The sequence below is a fragment of the Epinephelus fuscoguttatus genome, linkage group LG18 (assembly GCF_011397635.1).
Source record: "Epinephelus fuscoguttatus linkage group LG18, E.fuscoguttatus.final_Chr_v1".
Lineage (NCBI taxonomy): Eukaryota > Metazoa > Chordata > Actinopteri > Perciformes > Serranidae > Epinephelus > Epinephelus fuscoguttatus.
The window spans coordinates 24,700,632-24,722,077 of record NC_064769.1 but is presented as its reverse complement, the minus strand read 5'-3'; the positions used below and the strand labels follow the sequence as shown (position 1 = coordinate 24,722,077).

At 40.5% G+C, this 21,446-nt stretch overlaps 1 protein-coding gene across 1 annotated transcript in view; it reads right to left on the bottom strand.

Annotated features, from left to right (window-relative positions):
• ank1b (ankyrin 1, erythrocytic b) overlaps window positions 1-21,446 on the bottom strand; it is a 160,932-nt gene that overhangs the window by 85,903 nt on the left and 53,583 nt on the right. Inside the window, exon 3 of the mRNA XM_049559867.1 lies at window positions 17,514-18,319. Coding sequence (XP_049415824.1) covers window positions 17,514-17,639 — 126 coding nt within the window. The 5' untranslated portion in view covers window positions 17,640-18,319. The remainder of the gene's footprint in view (window positions 1-17,513; window positions 18,320-21,446) is intronic.

The window sequence follows — 21,446 nt, the reverse complement described above, 5'->3', positions numbered from 1 at the left end:
TTGGAACAGGGAGGAAACGTATATCTTTTTCCAACCTCTCCAGGTAACGAGTATCATTAATACACGACGTGCACAACATTTAGCTCCAAATCCACAAAACCAGCCTGACAATGAAGGAAATCTGAAACTATTGCATTAGAGTCAATGGAGCACAGCTGTGTTGTGACCTGGCCCGATGCTACGTTATGACTGGCCAGACTACATCCCAGTGCGGGACTTAGCGAAGGGTCAGTTGGCATTTACAGTAGCATAGAGCCAAGTTGGAGATATTTTTTACACTCCTCCTAATGCACAAGTTTTATTTTTCATTATTCTACTTATTTTGAATAGTCCGTTTCATATCAGAGAGATGCTTTCCAGTTTTATATCCTGTTGTGATCTGTTGCTTTTTTGGAAAGTGTTTGTACAGTGTAATACAGAAGTGATTGAAATGTTCCTTATTTTTAGAATGAAAACAGTTGGTGCCAGCTGGCAAGATGTTACCTCAGTCCCCAGAAGGAGAATTTTGTCTGTCTTGGACACCTGCACTACTGTCAGTTCAAAATAAGTGAAAGCAAACATATCCGTATGCATTTGGGTTTTTTTTCCTGCTGTACCAAACTCACACTGAATCGTGACTCCTAAACCACCCACTTCCTACTATCCCACATTCTTAGTTAGTCAAAGAAATGGGTATCAATGTTGGATGAACTGGCAGCGGTCAATATTACCATGGCATTAGGGGAGAGCTTCAGGGGGAGATAGTGGTGTGGATGGGGGCAGAGGGGGTGGAAGAATAGGAGAGAGAGAACAGAAACAGTGTGCAATGAGTTTTCCGATGAGAAAAATCTCCATGTCAGTTAATGAGGCTGAATTTGCACACCAAGCAGTAAATTAACGTTTGCCATGGTGTGCTGCATGAGGAACACATCCAGACCAGTCAATAACAGCCTGGCGGTAAAGCGCTCTGGCACACACACACATCCCTACACACACACTGATAAAAGGAGACTGATTATTTTCCAGCTGGTCATGCTCTAATGCTGCCCTATATGAAAACAAATTCTGACATTTTAGACTGGTGAGACACATTTTCAGACTTTTGAATTGCTTGATGATGCGCGACATTAATTCTGGACTTTGAGAATGAGAATAAGGGCAAATATACATCTTTATTAATTTTCTTGGCTTTTGATTTTACAGTGGCCGGGCGGACACATTAGTTAACGGCCGACTACAGTGCCTGAAAGATGTTGGCAGTGACACTGACATGTAAAGTGAGTCAGTTTGGCTGACAGCAGCATGTTGGGGATTCCAGACAGAAAGCCTTCTAATCGTTCTCGAATCCTGGATATACGGACATTTGACAGGCTTTTAGGGAGAAGGACTACAGAATGTGTATGGCGTCTCTTGACATAGGGTTATTGGTTTCAGTACTCTGCTTATGTGCTGAACTACTTGTCTGGATATACAGTATACTGTTTATTGGCTTAACTGGTCTTCGTCTTTGCAGAACAAACTAGTAGCTAACAAGATAGAGTCAGTCCTTTAATGTAATCCAAACTTTCCGATGAGTCAAGGATTAGCAATGGACACTTGACACAATGCTCATATTCAGCAGGCTGCATTGTGAGAACTTGCACTCATGATACTGCAGACTGTGGAGGCATTAGTTCCACACACCATAATTCGGTGGTGAGAAACAGAATTTCTGCAAAAGTGCCACATTTGTGTATCACATGCTAATCACAGAGGTGGCCGGGGTGGCTTGCCATCTGCCGCTGCATACAAAGCACATGACTGGACACCAGAGCTTGAGGTTTACATCCTGGGTCCTGCATATGGTTACATTTAGACCAGTGGTTCCCAACTGGTGGGTCACAATCCAAAAGTGAGTTGCGGATCCAATCTGAATGGGCTGCAAGTGATTTGCAAAGGTGTCAAGTTTGTAAGAAACACACTTTATTTTCAAGTACAGTAAACCTCCAGCACAGAGCTTTTATTTTGAAGTGCCTTTTCCTAATGTAGAGTGAATAACAAATGGACAACTACTTGAGAGCTACTTGAAGAGAGAGCAAAATAGCTCGATGACTTGTCCAACACAAGTATGATTCTGAATATATTCAACTGTGTGGACCTTGAACTAATGACTAAGGAGAAATCGGGACCCCATGGCTGGACCAGTTTAGACAGCATCTTAACCAAGTACTATGATTGCCTTAACATAGCCATAAAATAGTTCAATCATGCTTTAGTTGCTGCGAGCGGGTGTCTTGTCAGAGCAGATTGTGTAGGAAAACAAATAAAATATGTCGTCAGTGAACATTTTACTGATATCTTCAATATCAAGATGTGGTGTCCGCCCGCTCAGGTATGTGTTTATGTTGTAGCTCCTCCAGCAGCTTGTCTGTGACAGCAGCTTGATGAGAGTGGTATTGCAGCTGCAGCAGAAAGTCTCTGGAGTAAGTGATCCGTTGGTTGCCCGGAAGGCTATATCCATTTATTAGAGAGGGCAGATGATCCAAGATGAGAAACAGGAGCACAAAAACCCACAAAGTCCTTGTGCAGTCCATACTTTGGGGCCGATACTAGCTGGCTAGTTAGTGTTAGCTCGCTAGTCCCGGTGTGTGAGAGGTAGTGACAACATCCGCACAACCACGACACAAAAGTACTCCAGACAGTCAGTCAATATACAATATAGTCAAAGCACATTACTCTCACAACTTACAACTCGCGTGACAACGAAAAGAAAGCAAAGAAGCTACTCTCTGCACCGACCGGTCAACCGCATGAGCAGTGACCCGCCAGCATCCAAAAACCTTTGTGGCGCCCACTAGCTCACCTAGTAGAACAGGTGCCCCATGTACAAAGGCTGTGTCATTGCTGCAGTGGTTGCAGGTTCGATTTCAACCCATGGCCCTTTGCTGTACGTCCCCTTACTCTCACTATTCCTTTCACGCTATAGTTGTCCTATTAAATGAGGGCAAACCCCCCCCCCCCCAAATATCTTGATCAACAATGTTCCTTCATCATGCTGATAAAAAACAAAACAAAAAACATCATCTCTGCAACATTACGTTTCATTCACAATATCTTTGCTGCTGCAAATTTCCAAGAGACAAAGTTTGAATCATTTACAAAAATACCAAAGGTGCAAGTTTTCATCATTGTTCCCTCATGACTTCTACAGGCTTGGTCCTGACCTTTAAATCTGCCTTCTCAATGTCATGGCATCACGACATGAAACAGTGGTTTCTTGGTTGAAAAAGCAATCAATTCAATGAGCACCGCATGGGGACTAATGATTAGCCAATCAGCGCCATAGGAAGGACTTAAGCCTTTCTCTAGCTGTTGTCAAGAGGAGTCAAGTGGTGCACTGGTAACACTGATGAGTAAAAAAAAACAATGGCAGCCACTATAGACCTGATAGACGCTTCTATAGAGCCTGTTTTAAATCATAGTTTATTTTTAAGCCACTCCACAAACCGGCCAAAGCAGTGTGTTGAAATGACCATGCATCACTGCAACTTACCTTACCAACATGTACATTTTCACACATTGTATTGGAGATGTAAATATTAACACATTATTACACATTATTTACACAGAGACATGTAATCAGGTCAACAAAAATGACACACTAAGCATTTTCATTAACTGTGCTCCTTCTCTGCTTCTACCATGAAAAAATAAATGTGGGGAAAAACAAGGCATGAAAACAAGGAAATGGTTAATAAGACAGAATAAAGGAGAACGACAAGGAGCAAGAAGGAAGAGAAAGAAAAAGATAGAAGAGGAAGATGGCAGGATGCAGAAAGACAGATACTGCGAAGAGCAGGGATAAGCAAAGAGACAGAAAGATAGCTGACGGAGAAAAGTGCCGTCTGAGGGCATGGAGAAAGAACAAACAGTTGCTTCACTTTCCCTCCTTCCATCTAGAGTTTAAAATTGAATTAGCGATGAAGTATTTATACAAGTGCAGTGTGCATTTTCCAACTCAATGCCTCTGTACAGTAGACAGCAGACAGGGATAGTGCAGGGAGACATACAGCACTGTTGATTGGTTTCTTTTCTTTGTCCTCGACATTCATGTCAGCGACATAATGACAAAGTCACGACCAGAAACACCCAACAACAGATCATACCCACTTGGGGAGGAGAAAGATAGAATTACAGTGAAGGAGGAAAAAGTAGCAGATAGATTGATGAGAATTTAGAGTCGACTGAGGAGAAACACTCAGTTTGAGTTTGCTTCTGGCTGTCTCCCCTCGCTGTCGTGTTCTCTGCCCGGCTGCCACCAATGAGTGCTGATGCAAGCTCTCTCGGATCAGAGGGTGTGAAGTGATACCAGTGAATGAATGGCAGCTGGTTTTGGCAGAGATGTTTACCTGACGCTTTTGTTTCAGTAGATTCACAACTAGAAAACCAATACAGTACGTTTACAATATGTTTACAGTACATATTCCTCTTTAACCAAATTACGATGATTTTATCAGGGTGTGTGTGTGTGTGTGTTTGTGTGTGTGTGTGTGTGTGTGTGTGCCCTATCCACCAGCATAGATTGCTTACTGAGTGATGAGCCTGAAGAGAGAGGAGCCATTATATCTGCCATCAGGCAGCAATCCCAGTGACACATGACACCCTTCTCATCGTGCAGATATACACACATGCACACACAAACACACACGCACACGCACACACACACACACACACACACACACACACACACACAAAACCAATTAAACCACCTACACACGCGCATTCCTCAATGGGTGAAATAAAGGTGACTACTTGTCAAAGAACACTTAGTTCCAGTGCATCAAGTAATTACCATTTTTTCAATCACACCTCGCTTTCTTATCCCCACATGTCGTATTAACTGCTTCATGGGTGACGTCATGAATCGACTTCTGAGCATCCCCTCATTACCTTTAACAAAAAGGTAGTAATCTAATATGTCGCCGCCAACTAAAGAATGTGGTGGTCCTTAACAGCTGGCCTTTTAAACCCATAGCCAGGGGTTAAGAAGCTAAAGTCTGGTGTGTTAATAATATGCATGATTAAAATGTAATATGTTAACACAGGAATTTTCTAAAAGGTCACTGAAAAATGTTGGCTAGAAATCTTCAAAGACGTAGATGGCATGGGTGTGTCCAATCCAAGGTTGTACTTTTTATAAGAGCGAGTACTATCTGAGTAAAATGTGTCAGTATTTGTACTTGTGATGACTGAAAATCCTCATTTCAGTAGCTATATTCAATCCCTTATTCTTGTGATCTAAAATGATATGAAGCTAAATTCTGAGGATGTTCTGTAAATAGTTTTCTAATGGATAATAAATATAGCAACTTTTGGTCAACCCATATCAATGTCAGGCTTGAAATACAAACTACCAATTACTAGGGGTGGGAAATTTTCACAGGATACACGATACAATATTATCACGATACTAAAGTCTAGATACAATATTATTGCAATTTTAAATATGTCTCGATATGCTCAGGATTGTGATAAAATATTGTGCCAAGTATTACCTTTTTTCAACTGTAAATTATGTCCCCAGAGGAAAACATCTGTTTAATGAGTTCTCAGTCTCTTCATCTAACTTCAGCCATTTTTTTTTCCAGCAGCAAAATGTATGTATTGGAATGAAAAGGCAACTGATTATATTATTCTAATAGGCTAACTAAAGTTTAATTTCTCTTTGTGATATTAATAATTTATATTATTAAAAAATCGATACTTGGCACTGTGTGACAATACAATATTGCCACACAAAAATATTGCAATATTATGCTGTATCGATACCGCACCTGCTTCAATTTAAACACTGCCTCTTCTAAGTACAGATACAGATACTGATAATGGTGTACTTGATTATCGCTAGTCCATCCACATTTCTGCTATTAGACTAAAAATGTATCAAATCCAGATTTATCCATGGCATAAACTCAATCTCAAGTCAGTCTGGAGCATGTGAGAAATATATAGCTGCTCATAGGGATGGGTATTGTTACTCAGTCCTTTAAGGTATTTACTGAAATAACCCAATACCAAGTAGTATCAAAACTTATCCAGTCAGACAATACTTGCATTTGATCCTTTGGTATGAACGAATGCTGCAGTAGCTACAACCCATACAGCAGGTGGTGTGGTGAAGTCTAGCATGCTGTATTAGACAGAGCTGGCAGGTCAGCCTGCCAAGATGACACCAAAATATTCTGAAGTATGGCTATACTACACGCCTGTGTCTGGCGGCATCATACGCAACTGAATGCTTCCATTAACATGATTCATATTGAATGAAGTAGGCAAAAAAGGTGTCGGTGTCACTTCAAGGGTAATGGCACTGAAATTTCTAAAAACCACCCAGCCCTAGTTGCACACTACATTCCTGCTATATGAAATCCTTGAGTTTTGATCATGCGTTGTGTCCATCAGACAGCACACACTGCAAAATGCGTTTAGGCCAGCAGAGGAAAGTGATGGAGTCAGGGTGTGCCTGAGAGCTGCTGCTTCAGTGCATTAGCGGGCTCCTGCAGGCCACATGATCCATGCAGACCTTGAGGAGCACTAATTCCATTACATAATGCCCAGCTCCTGCTCAGAGTGTGTGTGTGTGGGTGGGTGTGTGCTCTTTGTGGGCATATCAGTGTGTGTGGCCTTGTGCCAGTCCGTATCACTTTCACTCTTCCTCTAATGATTCTTAGGAATTAGCGGCGCTTAGATAGTGATTTTGCTAATGACCTGTGGTAAGTCAATGGCATCATTAGTACTAGGTATACTGTATGTAGGTCAATTATGTAAATTAGAAGTGTTCTGTAACTGTTGTATATTTAAGATGTCCCTTTTGATGTGAGATGGAGCTGCTTGAGATGAAAGAATACAACTACATTTTGTTGTGCAGTCCTGTATTATATAATAAATAATAAATCCTTAAATCTTGAAGACTAATCTCTAGAAAAGTCTGGAATACAACTGCTGTCTGATTCATGTTTTCTTGTTCTCATCTAATCAGAGGCACTGTGAGTTGAAATTAAACTCAGCATACACACAAATGCAGGGCCACGCACAGCCTTTTGAGAGTGTGGCTGAAGCAACAAGCTTTTTCCCCTGCAGCATTTTCCCTGTCTAGCCTGCGATCTGTGCAGCATGTTAGATGTCTCATTGCCGACCAAAGCATGCCCTCGTCCACGTCCTCATCTCTTCATCATCCCCACACGTACAGTGTCACAGCGTAATCACCATGGTAACATCAGTCACTTCATACGGCCTGCTGACTGACCCCAGGGTCACAATAAACTTTGCCAAAAGATTTACAGCTGTTACCCCTCCCTGTGCATGCCAGGGCTCCGCGTTGGTTGGCCTTGCTAACAATGCTGATGGATGTTCTGTCTAGCAGGTACAGGCTGGCAGATGAGCTGTGACACTCAGGGAACTCAACGACTGCACATTGATCTAATGGGCCATCGGCACAATGACTCTCTGACCACGGCAACTGTTGCTTGTGTCGCAAAACAATGCTGGAACGACTGAAAAATGTATACAGATATCATGGGAAGTGGAAGATTATGATTTTAGCCTTAGTATATGAACTATACTATGAGTTCAAGTTGTTTAGTTATTTATCAAAGAATACATTGCAGGCAAAAAATGTAAGATCATGACACTGAGGCAGAATAATGTCTTTAACTTTTTAATACACTGTACAGGCTGCAGGGATGATGTTTTTTGTAGGCCAACACTGAAGTTAGCATTGCCCTGGTTCCCTTGACAGGAACCAATGGGGTTTTTCCATTGGATTTTGCATTATTGCAGAAAATAAACTCTGTGCTCAGCTCAAACAAAAGTTTATGACACTTACATGTTTTGTTCAGCATGATAATCTTCACAAATGAACACCACTTTTATGATTTTAGAGGCTGTGTTGGGTGTGATTATGTTCTATTGTGTCATTTAGCCACTTGTTTGCAACTGCCTTTTTTAAGACACTTCAAAATACACAAGTGGGGGATTAGCTGACATATTTGATGTCATAGAGCAAAAGTCTTTTATGCTTGTGTGTACCACAGACCTTATTTCAGGCATATAATTGAAACCCCATTCAAAAAACCTATTGGCTTTGAGATGAGGGAACCAGGAGTGCTAAAAATGCTGACTCATTTCTGGGTTTTAGGAGTCATGCCCACAGCACTCTATTAGGATTTTAGGTTAATTTCTAATTAATCCACATATTATTTTCTTTTAGTCCATTCACTAAAGACTAGAATTGCAGGTTCATAGCCAGACTGGGTACCAAAGTTTTGCATTAATGGAGCAAATGACTTTCCTGCTATCTATCAAAGGTGTCTGACAAGGCCCGCTTATCTAAAATCACTTTGATCTCCAGATTAAAATATGTGACAGAGTCAAGTCCTAGATAAGCCCTCGGAGAGGTCTGATAAATATCGACCATCATGCTTCTATTCTGGAATCTTCCTGTGTTGTTTGAGCAGGTACGGATCCGGGGCAACATCAGATACAGTATCAGAGCAGGTGCTCGGCAAGCACACAGTAGTGGTGTGTAGATAGATGGGTAGCTCTGGCTCTCAGATGCAGTGTAATCCTAGGCTGGCAGGTAAATATAGCCTGTGGCTGCTTCGCGCTGGGCTGAGTGCTGCTTTGCTCTGCTCGACCTTGGCTCATCCTGCCCTCCCTTTTCCTCAGAGGGGATGAAAAGGCACCAGCCTACACTATTACGCTGCCTATTGCTGTTGGCCGCCAAAACACACGCATGACATGTCTCTCAAAATGTTTTCAAGAATTGACCTGATGTAAAAGCTTCCACCATAACCTCAACCAACCTGAAACAGTTCTCAGTATGACTCAACATGTACAAACCTTAAGTTATTAAATGTCCTATTTCATTGCAGCAATACAGACAGCATCATTTTGTTTAGCTGTACAGTTGAGCCTTATCACTCTCATCAACCTTGTCTTGTATGGAGTCATTTCTAGAGAACAAGCTCCAATAAACCCATTGTCTACCTGTCCAGCACCAAATGACAGACAGACCAATGCAGGAGCTATCTCATCTAGCAAGCTTAAGACTGAGACACCTTCCTCAGGAGCTGGTGGTGACCCAAATATAACAAAAAGGGCAGTAAAAACTGGAATTACTTTTCTCATATTGCCATAAACACGACTCTAAATGAATGCTAATGTTGCTCAGGGTTTGCTGCATGTAAACATAGGCTAACACATGAGCCAAAACAAGAAACCAGCATGTACCTGTTAACTTGTTTTAATGTTTTCCTGCCTCTAAGCAAACAATGTATAAATTCAGCTTTAAAGCTAAACCATGCCCATTTTTATTCCTATGGCCTAAGGTAGTCCAAAGATATTAGTTAACATGAACAAAATATAAAAACTAGAGTGCAAAAACTCAAATCTGGAGCTGCTCCATAGACAATGAATTGGGAAAAACGACACTGAGAGCTGCCAGGGGAGTATATGGGTACATTTTCTGTTTCAGAGCTGAAAATACTACAACAAAATAAAGCTAACTTGGGTATAAAAAAAGGAAACAATCTTTCTGTAGGTCCACACAATCAGTCTCCCATTAGCTGTCTATTTAGCAGCTCTTAATACTTGATGACATCAAGTGTCAGACTTATTTATCTGGTTTCTGGCTTTGAAAGAGAGCAGCTCATGTTCACAGATAGCAATTAAGCTTGCCAAGGCCATGAAAATAACATACCGGAATTCTTAGGTGGTGTCCCCCTTTAAAAAATGTGTCACGAGCAATGACCGCAATATTAAAAAGAGAATGAATACCTATACATACATACATACAGGCTCGTGCACATCTATCAAGACAAATACACAGGTGAACCCAAGAGAAAGAAACGCACACAGGACAAATCAGATGCATTAGTCCCTTGGATTCTAGGACACGTCCTTAAGAGCCCCAGTCTCATGGGCACAAATAAACATACTCCATTTCCTCCCTCTCCCCACTCAATACAGTGAATCAAAGTATTCTTTTCATACCTCCTCTTTCGTCGAATCTGGGACAGCATATAATACTGTACTTCAACACAGTAGATTTGCAACCATTTGCAATGGTTTGACACTTGGTTTAGAGAGAAAGGGAAAAGAAACTGACAAAGACAGCAGCTGAGTTTAAAGTGATAGAAGTCTTGAATCAGTGCGGCCTTGTGTACCCTAAGAAGCAGTAGAATATATATTAAGATTTGTCAGAGATTTGACTGAGGAGGATAATATTCTCCGCTTCAATGTGCTATCCTCTTGGCCTCTTGTAGTTTGAAATTGTCTGGCCTTGTCATGCATTTTACACAGCGTATCATCTGACTGTTTTTTGAATGATTAGATACGATTGCAATGATCTTTGCATCCAAAGCTCTAAATAAGTCAAATGAGGATTTATTTTACCCTTGTCTAAAACATATTTGGAATTATGTATTTATGCAGATGACACCACTTTTAATTACCAAGGTTAGGCATTACTGAAAGTATTTCTGATGTCATTGTCCTGTGTATTGTTTTGTGCAAGGACAAAAGTGGGCAGAGAGGCAAAGAAAGAAGGAGAGAGACAGAAGAGGGTTTTGGCTAATTAGGCTTGGGTATCCATAAGGTTACATAAAAGTGGAATGAGATACCCTGAAGCCTTGCTATTTCACTCACACTCACACAAACTCCGTGTGCATGTATGCTCACATACAGCTCCTTTGAAAACATGAGCGAGCACACACACATAAACACAAAGTGCACACACTGTCCATTAGCAGATCTTTGGATCCATTGTAATAAGTGCAGGCCTGGAGAAGATAGGAAAATGTACAAGCCTAAGGAGCATCATGCTGAAGTACGACAATAAAAGGTTTCAAGTCCCAGATTAGTCTATCCCATTGGTTACAGAGAACTGAATATCCATAACACCAAATTTTCAAATGCATTTGGGAATTCAATGCTTTAAAGGAGGTTGAATTCACAGAAATGGCAAACATTCATGTAGCACCTTCTCATTTTCAGGCATCCCTGACCATCACCTTCACTGTTTAAATGACTTATGTTGCCAGCAGCAGGTCATATCAGCTGTAACTAACTCATGTTAATTTCATAAGTAACTTGATTACAAGCTAAAAATACATTTGTCTATGGTCTGGTTTAAGTGATCTCTGCAAGCTGGTGTCTGTGTTCAGCAAAGATCGTTGGTAAGTAAAGGAGCTTCACTCTGTTTCACTTTTCACTCTGGAGAATTTGGATTTTTGGAGTTGGGCTGTTTGAGGTACGTATCTCAGTATATTACCTAACACAGGTGGGCCCAAGTCATTGTAATGCAAGTCACAAGTAAGTCTCAAGTCTCTGCGTTCAAATCTCGAATCAAGCTCCAAGTGAAGATTGATAAGTCCTGAGTCAAGACCAAAGTCCTAAACTTTAAGTTTCAAGTCCTAAACAAGTAATTTTGCGCTCTTCACCAAATGTAATGCAGTAACAATATATGACATTGACAAAAATCATGAATGCTTTCTAAAAATTTGTATCCATTTTTTAACAAGCTTCTTAAAACAAGTGAACTTAATCTTAAAAACTACTTCTGACACTGTTCTGTTATAGCATATAGCACTAATAACCAGTGTTGTATATTGTAAATGTTGAAAAATAGTTACTAGAGTAATTTGATGTCATGTACAGGATTGCCAACCTTAACATACTTTATAATCTTTGGGGTTGGGGAAATGTATCAAGTACTTTGAAGTCAAAAGGCTCGAATCTAAGTTAAGTCACGAGCCACTGGTATTGAAGTCCAAGTCGAGTTGCAAGTCTTAGCCTATATGATTTTGTAAAGTTTTATTTCGAGTCATCAAATTTGTGACTTGAGTCTGACTCAAGTCAAAGTCATGAGACTTGAGTCTACACCTCTTTGTAGATGTCAGTCAGTATGCTCCCAGTTTGGAGAAGCAGACAGGAGTACTGTCACAAAGCTAAGCTGTGGACAGAGGTTAGCTACAGAATGTATTTAAGCCAATTAAAAAAAGACCTTCCCAAAAAAATCTGTAGCAGTTTAAATGGACACAATGTTGACAGTATTTTTACCACTTTACCTTGCCATCAGAGAGCCTTTTCCTTTGGATCTACATTTTCTCAACCACAGGCACAGTTATGCTCATGTGTAGGAGTACAGGAGTTCTACAGTTTTAGTGCCAAAGGAAAGGGGCTATGTGATAGTGAAAATGTTCTCAGTGTGGCACACACTTAAAGTAATATTGATTTTTTTTTATGGTGGGCCTTTTTTAAGTGTCTAAAATACATTTTGTTACTGCCCCTGTCCACAGCAGTATCTTGCCTAGTTTTTCTGTCAGTACTCCTGCCTGCTTCTCTATGCTGGGTGTACATCGATTGCCATGTTCTGATGGTAATACACTGACTATGGATAAGCACCTCATACATCCCCACTTCAAAAAATCCTAACTATCTCTTCAATAATCTAAACTGATTGATTTAAAGGTTTTGAACCAGGACCTCCAGTATTTTGCTGAAAAGCTTACAAAAAATAAGGTGTGCATTAGAAGTCAACAGCTGTTATTTCAATGTGTCAGATACATATTTTAATAACCATTTAGGTAAATATAACTATCAGACTGGACTTGATATCAACAGATACCCACTGTTGAAGGACTCAGATCGGGTTCAGGGCCAATAAAACATGATCAGGACATCACTAATTCGTAGAAGCATAAATCAATGACAGTCATTGGTCTGTTGTGACTAGTGACTAGTAAACATGCCAATAATCAATGATGACTCAGTGGCCGCAGTATAATCAGAAAGTGATCCACAGTGGTTGTGACAGCCAGTAAGACAAGAATACATACAGTCAGTGCAGCCAAGCATTGGACTCCAGTTTATTCCATATATAACACAATTCATTATATTTAGCTGTATTTCAAACCGTCTGCTGCTTTTATGCCTTTGATGATAAATATAATATAAAGTTCTCATTTGGACTGAGAAGAAACTAATAAGTAGATACACAAAAAAAAAAAAATAGATACAAGCATATTTACTGTTATCTTGTTATTTCCAATCAACTCTGACCACAGTGGTTCCCTTACACAGCATGGCACCACTCACCTCGATGCAAAAGATATAACATTTAGTTATATAATTTAGTTTGCCTCTGCGACATTTCTGCTCTTATTCTTCTCTCAAAGATTTTGTTTTTTACATTTGTTAGATATAAGTAAAGAAAGACAGGAAAGAGGAGAGGCAGAAGTAAATGACAAAGGTCGTTGGCATGCACCTTAACCAGCCGAGCAAGCAGAATGCCTCTGCGCTTTCTTTGCAGATTCCCTAACTACATTACTGTCCAGTCCATCCAGAGTTATGATAGGATCTCTGTTGGCACTGTAGTGGATGACCTTTGTGCAAGGGGAGGAGCAGGGAAGAGAGATGCCATGCTGCCGAGTTTGATTTACATCGAATGGACCTAATTAACATCCTCAGAACATTAAGACCTGCCTGTGCCTCCTCTTTCCCTCTCTGTCTCTTTGACTTGCTTCCTCTCTCCTTTTAGGTGCATAGCAACAATCAAGTGAAGGAAGAAAGACAGATTCAGGGAGAGATACACAGAGAACAGAGACACAAAGTGGCATGGTGGATGATTGAGGTGAGAGTGAGGGAGAAAGGCCACTCAGACAGAAGCAGTGAAGCAGAGATGGGTTTATTTTTGCAGCAAACTCTTCCTTATTGCTGCATCAAATGTGCCTTAAGCTGTGAAATCCTGCAGACAACAATATTATAACACTGATGTTCTGCATTACTTTTCATCCCCTTATTTAGGAGCAGGAGCAAATTCATTTAGGCCGCTGACATGGCCTCACAGCCCACAAGACAAACCTGTATTTTTATGTACTGAGTAACTGTGCTTGGGTTTTGCAACAGTGAAGCCAAAAGAACTCTTGAGCCAAATGAGACAAAGACTTGTTATAAATTAAATGAGCATTACTAAACTTTTAAACATTGATTTTTGAACAGCAAAATACACATGAGAAGAAAATGCTAACAGCATGAATATAAGTAGATGCTAGCTAAGTGCAATAATGTGAAGCAAGTACTGAATCTGGCTTTCACAAATCAAATTATATCTACTTAAGATTAAAACAGCATTCATACTCTTGATTTTATTTGGCTTGCAGTGACTTCATTTTTTACTTTGATCACTAATAATGACAAAACATCCAGATAGCTGTATCACGTCATCAGTTTAAGTTTAGTTATTCATACTGTGAATCATTTTATCATTAGCAAGTGTTACAGGGTTTTAAAGAGGAAGTACCTCGATAAAACCAATCAGAAATAAAAATGCCTGTTTTGGCTACTCTGGTAAATTAAATACTTGCCAGACACTGATCCAAATATCCAATATTGCATCAAACAGTCTTGCTCACTGCCCACAATGGCCTTAAACAACCAGAAATTAACAAAGGGAAACTGTATAGCAACATATCCACCACTTGGCACCTTTTCCACCCAGAAAATCTTCTTGCTGCCCAACCAAAAAATTGTGTCTTTTGTGAAGCCCCAATCTAATAAAGTGATAGTAAATTTAGTGTACACAAGCCATCTTTTCAAGCCTTGTTAAGAGGTAATGTCAACATTCACAATTTTCACATGATTACTGTCTAACCGCCTTAGCCTGGTAAGACCATACTGATGACATGAGCTCAACATCCTGCTTCTTTCTCTGTATCACACACTTTCCAGACATTAAAATCCAATCGGGGCTAATCAGGAATTCTTCCAACTGAATTTGGTAAAAGCTTGATTTATCAACTGACTGATGAAGAAGATGTTCCCTGGTGTTTTGTTATGCTGTGTACCCACCTGCTCAAAGTGTTTGGGGCAAAGTGATCCATATAGGAAAACAGAATGTTGAGCTCACAGCATCAGGACTGTCTTACCAAGCTGTAACTGCCTCTCAATCAAAAGACAGAGCAAAGCCATCATTGGAGTCAATTTCTTCCTGTTACGAGTTCCTCTGTGTTCATTTGTTCAGGAGGTTTTTACAGGGAGCCGAATTATCCGCAGAAGTCTCCTACTCTCCAAAAATTAAACAGACCTGACATTTAAATTGGTAAAAACACTGAATAAAGCAGTTTCATGGTAAAAAGAAGTGTTTCTCTGACACTGTTCGGAAAAACGGGCTGAAGCCAAGCTGCTGCTAACATTTGCTCAGCTTGTTTCTCTGATAATTAAAGATCCAGACGTTCAATGACTAAAACCCTTCATACGTTTTAAATATATAGTTACAAACGTGCAAGATCTAAAGAGTGTATTGTAAAAAATATGGCTTAAACTGGATAAAAGTCAATGTATTGTAGCTTCTGGTAGACAACCACAACCCTATGGCATGTGCAAAGTGGATGTGACACCACTGACAGGTTATGGCGATCAAATGAAATGGACCACGTCCCTGGTTAAAATCAAAATTTCTCTGGGTTTAAACATTGTTGGAAACATTTGGGAGAATGTAAGTACACAACTCAACAAAATATACAACACTTTTCTAGTGGTTTCTATTGTAATGCAGAAAAGTTAGGTATTATATATATCTTAAATTTAAATCTTGCATAGTCACGTGTATCCTGGAGTTCATTGTCTGGCTGAGACAGAATAAATGTCTACTGTTTTATCTCCATCAGTTCTCAGCTCAGTTTGTTCAGTGTTCACACCTGTAGTAATTCCAAGCACTTACATAACTTAGCAAACTTGCTTTTGCTGCCTAATCACATTTACAACTCAAAATTAAGTCAACCTTATCTAAGTTGCCAACACCAAACTCTTAGTTACACAACAAACAGGAAGTGACGAGACCAATTCATGCTATGTCCAATGCAATCCAATTCACATTCTGCATGTTGTTCTTCATTGACAATCAATTCAGATTGAATGATTTTACCTAGAGGAATACATTTTCAGTCAAGCCTGTCTATGGATAGTGCCTAAGTGGATATTAAAGAGGGCCAATTTTGCTGACAATACACAGCTAAAAAACTGATTCCATGTTACTGTAGAAAATGTAACACCTCACTACATCACCATGTTTTCATCACTACAGTTGCCAGGATCTTCAGTGAAAGGTACACCAGTAAAACACACAGCTAAAAGCCTAATGTATGGCCTTGGAAACCATCAGCAAACCACACAGCTTTGCGGTCGGGACAAACAATGTGTTTTATGTTGGGAGAATATTAAATACACAAAACGGCTTACACTTCATGAGCACCCAAGCTCTCTCTGCAGAAACCATTTTTTGGACAAGCTCTTTTTCTCTCTGTTTCTGTTTTTCGGTCAAATACTAATTCTCTATGTTTCATACACACATCTCACAGAGTGAATATAACAAAGACCTGTCTTTCCTCTTGCCACCAACTCCACATCAAGATGTGCACACAGATATATTGCAGAAGAAACAGAAAGCCATTAAGAGCTGCTCTGCATTGAACACTGAGCCTCTGTACGTGGCATAATGTTGCTAATTCCACTTGGGGATCAAATTCATTGAAGTTTTTTCTAATCCATTCAACAAGTACTTTTTACAGCAGAATATGCATTATTCCAGTGCCACCGAGCATGAGTGCAAGACGGCACAACCCCAATAAAATCTACACCTAAAGGCACAGCCGGTGTGGGAGAGAACAGGGGAGAAGTGAGACGTAGGGGTGAATGAGAAATCCCATGCCTACAGGATGAGATTCTGCGTGCTTAGTTGCTGACAACACATTAAAATATTAAGTCTCCGCGGAACAAATATTACTGGCAGCAAATATTATATAATTAGCTTGACTGAACAATGCGTATAGCACACACGCTCCCCAAAAGAACATATATAGATGGGTTAAAATTGCATCTATTATTAGAGTGTACCTCCATCTTCCCCCTCCATTTTACATCTTCCCCAATGAAAAAAAAAAACCTGTAATATGGGGGAAGACACCAAATCTAAGAGCAACACAGCTACGTGGGAAAGAGTGGAGCATGCAGTGCGTTTTAATGGTGACGGGATTATGTGCAGAAAATACATGTAAGTGCAGCACACTGAACTTGCATTGCATTAATATGAATGAGCTGCACCCATGCAAGGCTGAAATCCCCCCAAATGCATGTGAGAGGAAAGACTTAACCTGTTATTTAACCAACAGCCTACACCGGTCACACCTCTAACGGCACACTATCATCATTTACAGCCACCTTTTCCTTCCCCCACAGCTTAATATCTGCCCGAGCAAACACAACGTGCACCAGAGCATATGTGCTTGATTGGTTTGCCTGCACACACGCACACACCAGCTGAGGCCACAAGACCAACTGTGTAATTATACATGTTTAATTGCATCCTCACCAGTCTTGCACAATAAATGCAGTGACAGAGAGAATCTTACAGAGACAGAGAAAGGCAGGTAGAGGGGGAAAACATGGATGTAAGAAACACCGTCACCTCCCCTGTCTCCTGAGACAGCCAGCCATACCTTGCGCCTGCGGTCCCTGGATCGATTCCTCTTTTTTATCTTTTCCTCCTCCTTCTCCCGCTGCTCCTGGGCGGCGGCCTCTGCGAGGTCCTTGGTCTTACGGAGCTGCTTAGCGGCTTGTGCCATGGTGCCGCTGCTACTGCTGCTGCTGCTGCTCTAGTCGCCGTCGCTCCAGCCCTTTTCTGGCTCGCACTACCACCGGTCGTCCCTGTTTCCTCTTCCTGTGTCCCTCTGTCCCCCGAGCCCCGTCACTTACTACCTCTTCCTCGGTGGCCACCACGACATGTGTGTGTATGAAGAAAGCTGTTGGAGCGCCTGTGTCCAGATATTTATGTTTGTGGGGATGATGTTGATGCTACAGCAGCCACAAGACAGCCTCCAGCAGCCACAAAGAAAGATGCTACGGCTAGTGGTGCTGATGCTGCTGCCTGTGCCGCGGCTGCTACTCATCCAGTCAGCTTGCACTGCGCTGAATTGCCTCCCCTCCCCCTTCTTTCTCTCCTACCTTCCTCCCTTCTCTCCTCTCTCCTCCCTCTCTCCCTCTGCTTGCACAGACCAGTCACGCAGTCCTGTGCTCAGGCACGGTGGGGATCCTGCTGCAGAGCTCCCTCTTTTTATCTGTCAAATGTCCTCCTCTTCCTGCTGCTCTGCCTCATTCTGCAGTAGTCCTTCTCCGCTAAACGCTTTTTCTCTCACAACAGCTGCATCTTGCATAAGTCAGGTACAAAAGATGAGGGCGCCGAAGCTGAGGAATGCCTTCAAATTATTTTTTCGCACATCTTCCCTCTGACCATGGCACCTCCCACCTGGAAACAGATGGAGAGCAAGAGCAGCAGTGAGAGATGGAAGCTTGTGAAATAGAAATGGATATCATCTTTTATCTAACACACCATATCTGAGTGCTTCTTCTTCTGCGGCATGTTTCTTTGCGCAGCTTGGTCACTTTTTTTGACAATAGGAGGTTGACATTAAGGTGGCAAGGAAACATGGTGCCATACGTTAAGATCCACACTAGCCTACTTCCCTCATGTTTTACTGTCAGAAGCAGACGGGGGGGAAAACATCAACAACATGAATGCTTCATAAAAACTGCATGTCCTCTCCCTCCCCTTTCATTCTACCACTTTCCCTCTTTCCATCACATTGGGAGGTCATGCATGGCTGTTTGATGTTTCAGTAGCAGATAGTGAACAACAGCAGACAATTTAAAGATGACGGGCAGAAATATTGTGATTGTTGTATGTTTTGATGCACTTAAAACTAATGTCTGTAAAACCTAAATAAATCTTGAGAATGCAAAATAATCTCTGAAATGATTTCCTGTCTTACACAAAATACTCTATTGCTACATAAAATGCTATTTATCTGAAGCTCTGTATCATTTGCACTGCATGCTACTTACTCCTGTAACATGTTCTGATAGGTTCAGTCTCAATGCATAAACTTAAAATGGCAAAATTTTCATTGTGACCAAAAATGTGACTGACAAATGAATTGCATCCATCAGGCAATAAGTATGAAAATAGTGCATGACTCATCTCTTTGTTGTCACCCTAACAGTTACATTTTTATTCCAGTCATAAGATGTATTAGCCGTCTGTAGCCCAATTTTCCACATCAGAGAGATGATGCACTACAACTCTCCCTCTCTCATTTATTCTCCATTCTCGCCCCTGCAACATCATCTTTCTGCAGAGTGATGTTGCAACGTAACATGCAGCATGTGACAAGACAAGGACTGCATACCTTTTATATTCATAGATGACATTTGCCGAGAGATTAGCACCAGATAAATCTTATCATTTCAAGCCAAAAGGCATGATATGAGTGGCCTAATGTGAATATTAAAATGTTATATTCTCCTTAACAGTGACAGTATGTCTGAGGACATTTTGTGCCAAATAGTGTAACGCCTTACTTTAAGTGTTTGTGTGCATCTGTACCATTGTCTGTTAGTGTGTGGGTTAAACATTTCACTGCGCATTCATTTGAGTGACAGCTTTGTATTTTCTTGTGCCTGATGCTAATGGGTCTATTAGGATGGAGGTAATAAACACAATAATGCTATGGCCTTCACTGCAATCTTGCTTTTTCCTGAGCGGAAAGGTCTTGGAACAGCTGTCAAAATAATCAGACTGATTATTCCAGATTCCACATAGAAATTACCCACAAGGAGATGCATGTGTACATTCAAGGTTATGAGCACCTCATAAAGACTATATAGGCAGAATTAATGCTCCCATTGTGGTTTAGGTCCATTTAGTAATGTGTCCAATGATCTTTGGCAGGCTCATGTTCTTTAAATGACCAGTCACTTAAACTAGGAAACCATAATGAAAGGATCAGTCCGGTGTAGGTGAGTCTTTGTGCTGTCCTTGTTGTTAGCCCACTTTTAGCCAGAGGAGAGGTTATGTCTCAGTCTAATTGTTATGAGAATATGGCAATTATCCAACCTAATCCTTTCCCCAAAAGTGTTATTTTTAGGAAAATGTGTATGCTGCTTATTCTTGCCAATCAGTGGTGAAATAATATTAGTAGGCGCATTATTGTGAGGGAGATAATGTCCACAGTCTACAGTCTTTGGCCACTGTTGGTAAGGTTGCATGCAGGTCTCATGTTGGAAGATGCACAATAATATCTGCATGTCATCGCTATCAGCCGTTACAGACTTAGTAATGAAATATCCAAATCGGCCAACATGCTGATAATATTGGTGCATCACTGGTATTGGCCAACAGCAGCTTTAAAATGAACTACTGCTTTCTTAAATTTTGCATAAATTAAAATTACATACATTGAAAAGTATTGTATTTTATGTCTCCATCTGCTGGTGGGCCATCATTACGAGAGTATACATGCATAATATGATGTTAATTCCACTACAGAAGAGACGTGATGATCACTAAAATTAGGTAGGGAAAAGTAGATACATCAATATTAGTATGTTATCGGTCAAATGAGTTATTACATATCAGCATATCGGATATTGGCAAAAAAAAATCCAATATTGTGCATCCCTATTTAGCATAGCACTGCTATTGCAGTTTACATCCAGGTGGTGCATACACATTAGTACTAAGACCACCTTGATGCACTCTAATAATCCTGTTAACAATAGCATTAAATATTTGTTTGAGTTGCTGTATTTTGCACATGACAGTTTTCTAGGCATGGAAAATCAAGCATCTGAAACATGATAAAGTAATTACGTCACTTTACCTTTCTTTAACCAAACTACTCGCACCTACATTTTTATGACAGTCCTGATGAGCAAACATTTTACCACATCATATGACTATTACAATTTGTGTTTTCGCAACTACTGCTTTATATCACTTACTTCATATTGTACATATGTTATATTTTATCATTTTAACTTGCACCACTTGATATGCTTACATTTAGTTTCTCTTTTTGTGTCTATAATGTGTTTTATATGATCATTTCTGTTATTCATAAATATAATTGGAGGGAGTCTGTGACTCATTTTTTTCAATGGCAACAATTGCTCTTTTAATTGTTGACAATAAATAACTTTAAACCTAAAGTTATTGTATTCAGGAGTGAGGTCTGCATTTGGACCCACAAGCTACCTTTAGGTTAGCTGGTAACTAGCTAATAACTAGGTTACTCTCCTTCAAGTGAATTAGTTTTTAGCTATGACATTTAGCCCGTCTGTGACTCTCCTATTTTATCATTAATGCAAACCTGATAATGTCCCCTCATACACCACAGGACCATTATATACGGCTTGAGTGGGCAACATATTTACCATAAAATAATACGGTTAAAAAACGCTTGGTAGCCAGCTAGCATTTATGCTAGTTAGCGTGCTCGCCTGTGTAGCTAGCTTGCGGCGCTAACTGAACAAGCCGTTGCTCCTGATGCTAGGTGCAACGCAAGCTAACTGCTCGCTACCTAGCTAGCGTTAAC